Raw genomic sequence first — 11,436 nt, 5'->3', positions numbered from 1 at the left:
TCAATAGCATTAACCATTGGTCTCATCTACTATGCTATATATAGGAGCAATTTTTACTTGGCATATTTTTATTGAATACTACAACTCACATTACAAATAGAACACAGTAATATTTTATTTTATAAAAATAATTTAATAATTTAATTAATTTTATTTTTTTAGATTTCGACACACCTGATATGTGAGTGAAGAAAATATTTTGATAAAAAAAGGAAGTTAGCTAATAAAAGATGCTACTTGATGTATTCGATATGTAGTTTTTTTTTTACAAAAACAAATTTTAAAAATAAGTATCTGTACCTACATAATATTATTATTATTATTTTATCTTAAATTTTAAGTAATTTCATTAATTAAATTGATTCCATCTGGTTTAAAAATAACATAGATTACTATATTTTCTCCAAGAAGAGAGATGCAGCATTACTATTTTGCAACACTCTCGCGTAACACGTGGAGTCATGGGCCCTAATAAAGTGCACAAGACAAGGAATAAGAAGAAAGAAAGAGATAGAAAAAAAATGTATATGCTACAAGATAAATTAATTTCAAAATAAAAAGCTTCACTCGTTTATTTATTGTGAAGACGAAGACCATCCAACGACCTTCCTGTCGAAGTCTCAGTCATGTTGACTAGTTGATTCTATATTTAAGTATTATTTTGAGCAGACTTCCTCAAACCATCCTGCATTTTAATCAATTCCCATAGCCATGAACATGAGAAAATTCCATTTTCTTTCATCAGCTTTAATGTTCATTCATTGTTTGATGATTAGTTACGCCATGATTGTGAGGAACCTCACCACAGACCAACATGCTCTTCTCGAATTTAAGCACCGAATCATTGATCCTCATAACATCTTAGCCAATAACTGGACTACCACTACCTCTGTTTGCAATTGGGTTGGTGTCTCTTGCGCTTCTAAGCATAGGAGAGTCAACTCTTTGAATCTTCCCAACATGAATCTTACAGGAACTGTCCCACCACATTTGGGAAATCTCTCATTCTTAGTATCTCTTAATTTGAGCCACAACAATTTTCATGGCCATTTACCGACAGAGTTGGGGCAATTAAGTCGTCTGAAACTCATAGAATTAAGCTTCAATTTTCTTAGTGGGGAAATTCCCTCATGGTTTGGGGGATTAAATAAAGTTTTATATTTGAGCCTCTGGAGCAACAATTTAACAGGCACAATCCCTCAATCACTAGCTAAAATGTCCAACTTGGAAATCTTGGACTTGAGGCAGAATCTCGTTCAAGGACACATTCCACCCGAGATAAGTAATCTTATAAATCTAAGGATACTTCGTCTGGCATTTAACCAACTTTCTGGTTCTGTCCCTTCAATTATTTATAACATTTCCTCCTTGCAAATGATTTCTCTTACATCTAACAGTCTATCTGGCAGTTTACCTGAAGATATATGTCGTCATCTTCCCAATCTTGAGGCACTTTACTTGGCCTCAAATGAGTTTTCTGGTCAAATTCCATCAAGTATAGATGAATGCAGGTGTCTTCAAAAATTTAACATTAGACTTCAATAGATTCGGTGGCAGCATTCCAAGGAGTATTGGAAATTTAACGAGGCTCAAAGTGCTATACTTGGGTGGAAATAATTTGGAAGGTAAGATTTTTTATTTTATTTTTTGCCTTCGATAATTTTCTTTTATCAAAACAATTCGTTATTAAATTGTAAACGCAAAATATTTAATTTGTCACTAATTTTGTTGAACTAATTATATAGTGAAATATTGTTCAAACTAAAACTCCCTAAGTTATGCTACTGAATATAGCTTTACGTTGACCAAGACTCTAACAATGCACACAAAAGAAAATAGGAAAAACTAAACATATCTATCTGTTTATATAATTAATTTTGGTTATTTTGAACAAAACTTGACCATCCTAGAGGTGTCATGTGGTACTCCTCTTTTTTTTTTTTTCCTTTTTTTAAAATTTTTTTAAATATGCAATAATTATTTTTTTGAAAGATTAAAATTTCCCCTTTTTTTTGTTTTTCTTTATTTTTTTTATTTTTAAAATATTTAATAACTATTTTTGAAAAATTTAAAATTTTAGACCCACTTTGTATTGAGAATTTTTTTCCTCTTTGTCATTTTTACCATTTTATTTTTTTCCAAAATTTTAATTTATATTTTTTTATAGATTTAATTTTTATGTGGGAACTACCTAATATCAAGGACACGTCACGTCACATGTTTGGTTTTTTTTCTTTTATTGATAAGAATTACAAAATAATTAATATCTAATATATTTTTACCCGTCTCAATTTGACGTAGGAGATTTTGTAAAAAATTAATATCGAATAAATTTGAGTTGAATTTTTTTTATAGAAATAAGGGACATGTCATAATCAAATTTATTATAATTTGCATCAAGCCATGCTACGATATACATATATATATATATAAATATATATATTATTACCGATTTAATTATATAAATGTATTCACTGGTTTTGTATTGAAAGCTTGATATTAAGTGGGTTTCACACGTAACAAAATAAAATAAAAAAATTATTTTTTATAAAATATATAGTGAGAATAAGAAGCTAATTTATATGTCCATGTGTCACTCTCATTTGGATTTTTTTATCTTTTATCTTTTTTTTCTTTGTTTAAAATTAGGTAACACTTTTAAAAAAAATCAATGAACAAGGATGACAAAATAAAAAAATTTTAATCCGAGACAATATGTGGTATCCAACTAATTAAATTAAAATTGAGAAAAAAAGTAAAACAAAATAAGCATTCAAAATGTAATCTATTATTATTCTATATAAAAGTAGAATCATATATTAAACTATTAACAGAAATTAAAATATCTTTTAATTAATTATTCAAGAATATTACTTACTTTTGTACAGAACTAAACTTTTTGAATTAATGACTAAGCCTAAGACCAGGCTTCAAAAAATTTATTTTTTTGAAAGGCAAAGAAATTTATTCAAGAAGAAAACTTACATGAAGTTATTTAGATAAAGTTTATGAAGTTTTTTTTTAAAATGATTTAATAGACACTTTAATAAAAAATTCAAACTAGAGTTCCGTGTAAAAATCAATAATATAAGATTATTAAAAATGTTGTTTATAATTCAAATTTGATCGATGCTGATTCAACGGTGAAAATTTTATCAACATTTTCGCACAAAAAAAATCTATCTAAAATGTATATATCAAAATTTATTAATTTTTTTCAAATTTTACACACTTAATTTATATAACAAGATTTTTCAATATATCGATTTTGATTTTAAATTTTAGCTTTTATTTAATCGTTTCTAGTGAAAAATTTTACAAATTTCATCTAAAAAAGGATAACGAAGGATACAATATTAAGAATTTTAGGAAATTACAAAATGAGAGAAGAACACAACACAACAAAAAAGCAGTTACAACCAAGGACGTAAATATTGTAAACGAGATAAATCTTGTGATGAAGATTAGGCTTGATTGTCTAGTTGTGGTGGGATTTTCTAGTGATAGTTGTAAGAACTTAGGTTCCAATTTGGTTCAACGGAAATAATCCAAATGGGATAAGTAATTTTATAAACCAAAAAATATCTCTTGGACATTTTATTATTTAGGCTCTGTTTGATCATAATATATATATTTTATTCCTATTTGTTTTTGTTTTTGCAAGAAGTAATAGAAAAAAGTTTAAAAAAAAACCTAAAATAGAGTAAATTACATCATATATTCATGATTTTTGTGTATATAATATTTCATTTTCATTAAAACTCAATTTTTGAATCTACAATCTCTTAAAATTGTTTTAAATAGGACGAAATTTACCATCTCAGTGCCACAAGATATCCATTTGAATGTTCGCATGGCAACAAGGGTAAACCAATCTGATTTTTGGGTTGAATATACTTTTGTAAGGTTATGGATCTAAAAAGGACGTTTTAAAATTATACATTAAATGAAATATTGCACAAAAATTATACATGATTGGTATATTTTACCCAAAAAATAATAGAAACTAAAAGTCTAATAATAAAAATATCAAGCAAATTAATTAACTTAATCAATAATATCATAAAATTTGGAGGAAATGGTTTCATTATGAATCTTAATGCCAAGAAAAGATAATTTCTGCTACTTGATCGAGCTCTTGCAAATTGTTTTTCATGTTCACAGGTGAAATCCCTTGGGAAGTTGGAAATCTTCTAAGCTTGGAGATATTTTCTGTCGGAAATATGAGGCTAGTTGGTCCAATACCAGCTTCCATCTTTAACCTCACTTCATTGAAAGCAATTTACCTCAATAGCAATAATCTCTCTGGCAGTATTCCAGATAATATATGTTACTCTCTTTCTAAACTTGAGGTGCTTCATATATCCTACAATGAATTTTCTGATCGTATTCCATCAAATATTGGTGACTGCAGCAATCTTCAAAATTTATCATTATCTTTTAATCGGTTCAGTGGATTCATTCCAAGAAGTATAGGAAATTTAACCAAACTTGAAGAGATATATCTAGGTGATAATGATATAGAAGGTAAGCTTTTGCATATGATTATTTAGATTTCAATTAATTGATTTTTTTACTATTCATATTAAAAAAAAGAATAAAAAGAAATAACTAAAAAATAAAAATTAATAGAATGGCCAACACAAAAATGGTCACATTTTGATTTTCTTTTTTGCTTTTCTCATTTTGATTAAAACTTTTGGTATTGAAAAAAATTAATTATTCCTTCATATTTTAAACATCAAAGAAATTAAGAATTTATTGTGTAATTGACCTTTATTGCATTTTAAATAACCTCAATATTATTAGAATGTTTAGAAAGTGGATAGTTTTATAATACTAAGTTGTTGTTCCTTTGTAGGTGAAATTCCATGGGAGATTGGGAATCTTATTTCATTGGAGCAATTAGGTGCATCATCTATGCGGTTAAGTGAGTTGATTCCACATTCCATCTTCAACATTTCTTCTTTGAAAGTAATTAGTCTTGAAAACAATCGTCTATCAGGTAATTTCATCATAAACATTTCATTACTTTTATATTTAAAATTATTTACTTTAGTTTCAAAAAAAGTTTAGTTTAGGATTATAAAATAAATAATCATAAAATTATGAAAACTGTTAAACAAATAAAGTGTCATTGAAAGGCTTGAGAAATGTTTTTTCAAACCTTTTTTATCTTATTAAAATCAAATACTGTTTCCAATTAAATTAGGGAAAAGCAAAACAAAGACTCAAAAGAATTTGCAAACCAAACCTAAAAATCGAAATTTTCATCTTTTGGAAAATATTTTTAATTTTTTTAAAATACATTTTATGATGGAATCATGCCCCTAACTAGGATTCATTAAATATTTTTCTTTTAACACCAATTTAAAGTTTCATTAAATTGGAACTGATCCATTTCGTAATTTTCTTTTATTAGCTAATAACATTAAGTCAATTCATTTTCTAGTTTTTCTAAATTTACTATTTATTAACAACGTGTAATGTTTTATTAAAATTAATATAATTTTATTTTTTATTAACAGGATGTAATATTATGATAAAATATTTAATTTAAATCTTCTAAAATATAAAATTTTTATTGAATGGAAAAGGTAATTTTAATTTGAGCACTATTATATTACATATAAATAATAAATTTAAATATGGAAATTAAAAATTAGATTAAAATTAATATAACATTATATATTAAGTCCACTCTTTTAATACAAAAATTAAGGCTCATACGTTTACTTAGCCTATATTATTTTTTACTCAACCCATTCTTTTAACACAAATGAGTAAAGTTTGTATGGTAATTGTGGAACAAACCTATGATTAATTATATTTAACAAAAATCAATTTCAAAAAAAAAATATTAACAAAAACCATTGTTTTAAAATATAGTATTAATGATTTTCGTAGTTGTACTCCGTTCCAAAAAGAAATCAACATTCAAAATTAAAAGATAAACATTCTTCACTCATCCAACCATGTGTCAATTTGCAATTTGTCCCCAATGACCATGCTTTTATCACAGGATTGTTTTAGTATAATTAATAGATTTTGTCTAAAGTTATCTAACTTTTTTATCTGGAGCATTTCAGTTATAGTTTTTTTTTACTATAATATTACAATTATTTGCTAATCATAATAAAATATTATATAGGGCTCATCATTTATTTATAAATTATGGGTTACATATAAAATTTTGATAAATCTCACATAATTTTAAATTATAATTAATTAATTATATTATAATAATTTTAAATTATATGTTCTTTTTTATGTTATTATATGCAATAAAAATAAGTGCTACTTTCACCCTTTTTTGTTGTCAAATTAGAGAATTTAACTGTTCTTTTACGAAATAAAAAGCAATAGTTGTGTAATTTTTTTTTTTTTGCTAAGTCATATTTATATTAGAGATCAAATCAGTGAAATACAACAATCTTACCAAGAAACATAGTTAAAAACATACCAGAAACAACAAAAAAACAGCTAGCACGATTCTAACGAAAGACTTCCACCTAAAAAGAAGAAATCATGACATCCAAACAAAAAAGAAAAAAAAAAAAAAAAACCCCACCGTGGTCGTTAAACAAATAATGAGAGCAAACACCACTATCCCTTACAGAACAAAATCACCACCCACCTTTGCCATCACATCTACCATATCATTCAGCTTTTTAAAAAATTTTCATCAAACTGGATGCCCTAATTGATCTCCAAAGCATCACAATTTCAGAAAATATCGACAACAACTTTCATGGTCGATGATTCCTTTTACATAGGGGCACTTCCATATCCCAAAAGCATACAAATAGCAAAACGTAAAACTCCCAACATTAACCTCATAACCACTATCATATCCTTCTAGAAAAGCTCTATTTCGAGAATGAATATCTTCGCCTGATAAGTGCTCTTGAACATTGGAAGATAGAGGTGTCTTTATCTGGCGAGACTTGCGATTGGATCTTGTCCAATATTTTGCCTTACCTTTTTTCCTTCTTTTACCTGCTCGAATAGTAGTAACAAGGTGAAATTTTTCTTCAACTTCGAAAAGTTTCTCAGCGTCTATATCACTATTGCTCATAAGCTCAATAGAAACTCCTGACCAAGTTCCAGAGATAATAACATACTTTCCTCTCACAAGATTTGATCAATGGCATTTGTAGTATCAGGATATCTAACTATCCCAACAGCATTCCGTTGTAATCCCACCAAATTTAAATTTTCAGTAATGTATTCAAGGATGTTAAGCGATTTTAAAACCTTTTCTTTTTGACCATCTGATACAATGTTATCCTTTAACTGAGTGGATTTGACAGACATATGAACCACCTCTGCATAAGATCGTCCATCTCTAAAGTCTTCTATGCAGCTAACACCTTTTTCCATGTGGTGAGTGGTGGGTTTAGAACTAGCATGAGACCTTTGATCATAACTTGCCATTTGAACACAGAGTGGAATAACTCAGGTGCTAACCATTTAGAAATTTGATAGCCCTCAATGCATCTCGTAGATCAAGATAATGGACAAAACCAACTAAGACATTTTTGGCTCTCTTTTGATCTTTTGGGACATAAAAATCAACAACCCTCTCACATCTGACAAAACATTGCTTGGGATTAAAGAGACTACATCCTGGAAAAATTCCATCAACAAACAGTGTAACAAATTTTTTTCTCGCAAGGTAATGTTCTTATGTGGCCGTCATATCATCCAAGAGATTTTTGACTTACCTTTACTTCACCCTCTAAATCGGAACTAAGGCAAGGCTTTTCACCCTCTAATAATTGTGTAATCGAAAGCATCATTTTAAAATCTTTTTCATTAGTTTCACATTTTTTGTCATCATATTACTAAATTTTTTATTGTAGTAGGAAAATGTATACAGTATTACTCCAACATATCTCAAACGAACCTCCTCTGGTAGAGCATTCGTAAGGTTCTATCTAACCTTAGGGAAGAAAGAAAGTGATTTTCAAACTAAAAAGAGTACATGTACTTTTAACAATCTTTGAATAGAATCCTTGTATTTATCTCTTTTATTATGCATATAGTCTAAAATGAAAGAAATTTTATCATTTCTCTTGAGTCTTTTTTCCTAAAATGGCATAGATAAAAATTTTAATTTATTTCCAAATATTTACACTTTCTCAAAGAAATTAATGTAAATATATTTTTATTTTTTATTTGCTTCATTTTTGTCTTGTTTCTTTTTCTTTAATGAGCAATTTCATCATCCAAAATTTCTTTAATCTTTTTATCATTAAAGCAATTGAGATAAGTTAAAGAAATAAAATTCTCACATAAATGGAAAACATTTTAAGCATATACTAGAAAACTTAATAATATTTTCTTTTCTCCCTACCTTTCTTCTATCTTCATTTTTCTTTTTCTTTTCCTTTTTCCTCTTTTTTACTTTATTATACGTAAGCATGGAGCCTTCTTATAATTATAAATATGAAAAATATTTATAAACTATATATACATTCCAGATCATCAAACAAGAAAAACTTGAAGTTGTTTCATATTTATAATTTTTTCATGTTTCTCCTCACTCATGTTCGTATATGTAAGCATTGCATTCACTTCGGCTTGCATCATAGATTCATGAAAAACACAACAAAGCAAAACAATTAATTTATTTCTTGTATGGAAAGTTGAAAACTTATTTTTTCTCATTTTAGGTAAATTACCATACATGAGCTCTGCTTCAAATCTTGAGCAGCTTTACTTATGGGAGAATAATCTCAGTGGAAATATTCCTGACTCTATCTCCAATGTTTCTAAGCTCAGAGTCCTAGATTTAGATAGAAACTCATTCTATGGCCTTATTCCAAATACACTTGGGAATTTGAGGTTCCTTGAGATTTTGAACCTTCCGTCGAATGATTTGACCACAAAAATTTCAACTCATGGGTGGAGCTTTCTCTATTCCTTGGCAAATTGCAGGTATCTAAGAGTTTTGGACCTATCATTCAACCCATTGAATGGAATTCTTTCAACTTCTATCTCAAATCTTTCCACATCACTTCAAAAATTATTGGTCGTTGATTGCAAAATTAGAGGCAGCATTCCCATGGAAATTGGTAGCTTAAGCAACGCTATATTGTTAGACCTTTCTTCTAATAAATTGACTGGACCTATTCCAACAACAATAGGAAGGCTAAAAAATCTCCAACTTTTGAATCTTTCTGGGAATAAGTTACAAGGCTCTATCCCACACGATCTTTGTGGTTTGGTGGGATTGTACGAATTATCATTGGGTGCTAATGAGCTTGATGGACCTTTACCGACATGTTTGTGTGATTTGACTTCTCTGAGACATCTATACTTGTTCTCCAACAAATTGTATTCGCAAATACCTTTAACTTTTTGGAGCCTTAAAGATATCTTAGAAGTGGACTTTTCATCAAACAATCTTAGCGGCTCACTTCCACTTGACATTGGAAATTTGAAGGTACTTATCTCTTTGAATTTGTCAAGGAATTTATTATCAAGTGATATTCCGTCCACAATTGGAAGTCTCTATGATCTACAGGTTTTGAATCTTTCTAGAAATAGATTACAAGGCCCTATTCCAAAATCATTGGGTCACTTGATAAGTTTGAAAAGCTTGGATTTATCTAACAACAATCTCTCTGGAGTCATTCCCAAGTCTTTGGAAAAACTTTATGATCTCAATTATTTTAATGTGTCTTTCAATAGATTGGAAGGAGAAATACCAAGTGGAGGGCCCTTTTTGAACTTCACAGCCAAATCATTCATGAAAAATTATGCACTATGTGGTTCACCTAGACTACAAGTCTCACCTTGCAAAAATAAAATCCATCCAAAATTCAAGAAGACCGCTCTTCATGCTTTGAGGTATGTTTTACCAACATTTGCTTCAATAATAATAGTTGTAGCTGTCATAATTGTCTACAAAAAAGGGCAACGGGGGAATATGAATTTGGCAATGGTTAACGATTTAATTCCTCTCAAGAAAAGGAGAAGAATTTCGTATAATCAACTATTGCAAGGGACTGGTGGATTTAGTGGGAATAACTTACTTGGTTCAGGAAGTTTTAGCTCTGTATACAAAGGAATACTTTCAGATGGAACAGAAGTCGCAATAAAAGTTTTCAATTTGCAAATAGATGAAGCATTTAAGAGTTTTGACATTGAATGTGAAGTGATGAGCAATATCCTTCATCGCAATCTTGTCAAGGTTATTACTTGTTGTTCAACTATTGATTTCAAAGCCATAGTGCTTGAGTTCATGCCTAATGGGAGCCTTGAGAAATGGTTATATTCTTACAATTATGTATTGGATATCCTACAAAGAATCAACATAATGATAGATGTTGCATCGGCATTAGAATACCTCCATTTGGGACATCCGATTCCTATAATCCATTGTGACCTAAAACCAAGTAATGTCTTATTGGATGAGGACATGGTTGCACACGTGGGAGATTTTGGAATTGCCAAGCTATTGGGAGAAGGAGATTCCATCAAACAAACAATGACACTAGCTACTGTTGGCTATATGGCACCAGGTGATTTTTTCATTTTTTAAATTTTTTCTCTATTCCAAGACGAGTAGATATTAGTATTTTATCATTTTATTGATGATTAATGATGCCTGAATGACATGAGATCGTTTTAATGACTCAATTATATTTAAAATACAGAATACGGATCGATGGGAATTATCTCGACAAAAAGTGATGTTTATAGCTATGGTATTCTATTAATAGAGACTTTCACAAGAAAGAAGCCCACAGATGAAATTTTCGTTGGAGAAATGAATATAAAGCATTGGGTGAAAAGGTCATTATCAAATGAGATAATTGGTGTAATAGATTCTAGTTTAGTGCAAGAAATAGATGAATATTTTGTTATTAAAGCAAATTGTATATCATCTATTATGAGATTAGCTTTAGATTGTTCAACTGAATTACCTGAAGATAGATTAGATATGAAGAATGTTGTATCCATGCTGAAGAATATCAAAAGAGAATATCTAAACAACATTACGCAGGATTAATTAATATGGTAAGAAATGCAATTATATATAGTTTAAGCTTATATAAAAGTACATAGTTTATATTTATCTAATTTTTTTAAGAAGGTATTCCGTTAAGCTTTATATATATATTTTTTTGCAGGCTAAGGTTACTACTACCATAATACGTATTTGGGTTCAATAATCAAGGTACTTTCACCACTTTTGAATTTTTATCTATATATTTATTTATTAACTTTGAACTCTTTATTAAAGTAATTTTTTCTTAATAACATTTTAAATTTTACAGTGAAACTAGAGTTTTAATTGCATTAAATCATTAAAAGAGTTTAAATAATTATGAGATTTGCATAGCCGGTGAATTTCAATAACTTCTATGTCTAAGTAAGGAAGCATGGTAGTTGTAAACATATAAAAAGGATTTTCTTGATTAA

The 11,436-nt window shown here is 28.6% G+C and overlaps 1 protein-coding gene across 1 annotated transcript; it reads left to right on the top strand.

The window, feature by feature from the left end:
* The first annotated feature begins 589 nt into the window (after nt 1–589).
* LOC111297671 (uncharacterized) lies at nt 590–11,023 on the top strand. The gene is made up of 6 exons (XM_089740914.1): nt 590–1,133; nt 1,567–1,625; nt 4,165–4,527; nt 4,862–5,005; nt 8,679–10,532; nt 10,668–11,023. The coding sequence occupies exons 1-6, from the start codon at nt 712–714 to the stop codon at nt 11,021–11,023; spliced, it is 3,198 nt and encodes a 1,065-aa protein (XP_089597040.1). The 5' UTR covers nt 590–711.
* The last annotated feature ends 413 nt before the right edge of the window (nt 11,024–11,436 follow it).

This window comes from Durio zibethinus, chromosome 12, assembly GCF_047325235.1.
Source record: "Durio zibethinus cultivar Kanyao isolate XHJ-2024 chromosome 12, ASM4732523v1, whole genome shotgun sequence".
Lineage (NCBI taxonomy): Eukaryota > Viridiplantae > Streptophyta > Magnoliopsida > Malvales > Malvaceae > Durio > Durio zibethinus.
This window is presented reverse-complemented; position numbering and strand designations above follow the sequence as displayed.

What these genes read in the sequence shown, in the direction of transcription:
- LOC111297671 (XM_089740914.1), top strand. Translation starts at nt 712, where the DNA reads ATGAACATGAGAAAATTCCATTTTCTTTCATCAGCTTTAATGTTCATT. An exon ending in AGTGGGGAAATTCCCTCATG is followed by an intron (nt 1,134 to 1,566) that starts GTTTGGGGGATT and finishes CAGCATTCCAAG; the next exon opens with GAGTATTGGAAATTTAACGA. An exon ending in TGTTGGCTATATGGCACCAG is followed by an intron (nt 10,533 to 10,667) that starts GTGATTTTTTCA and finishes TTTAAAATACAG; the next exon opens with AATACGGATCGATGGGAATT.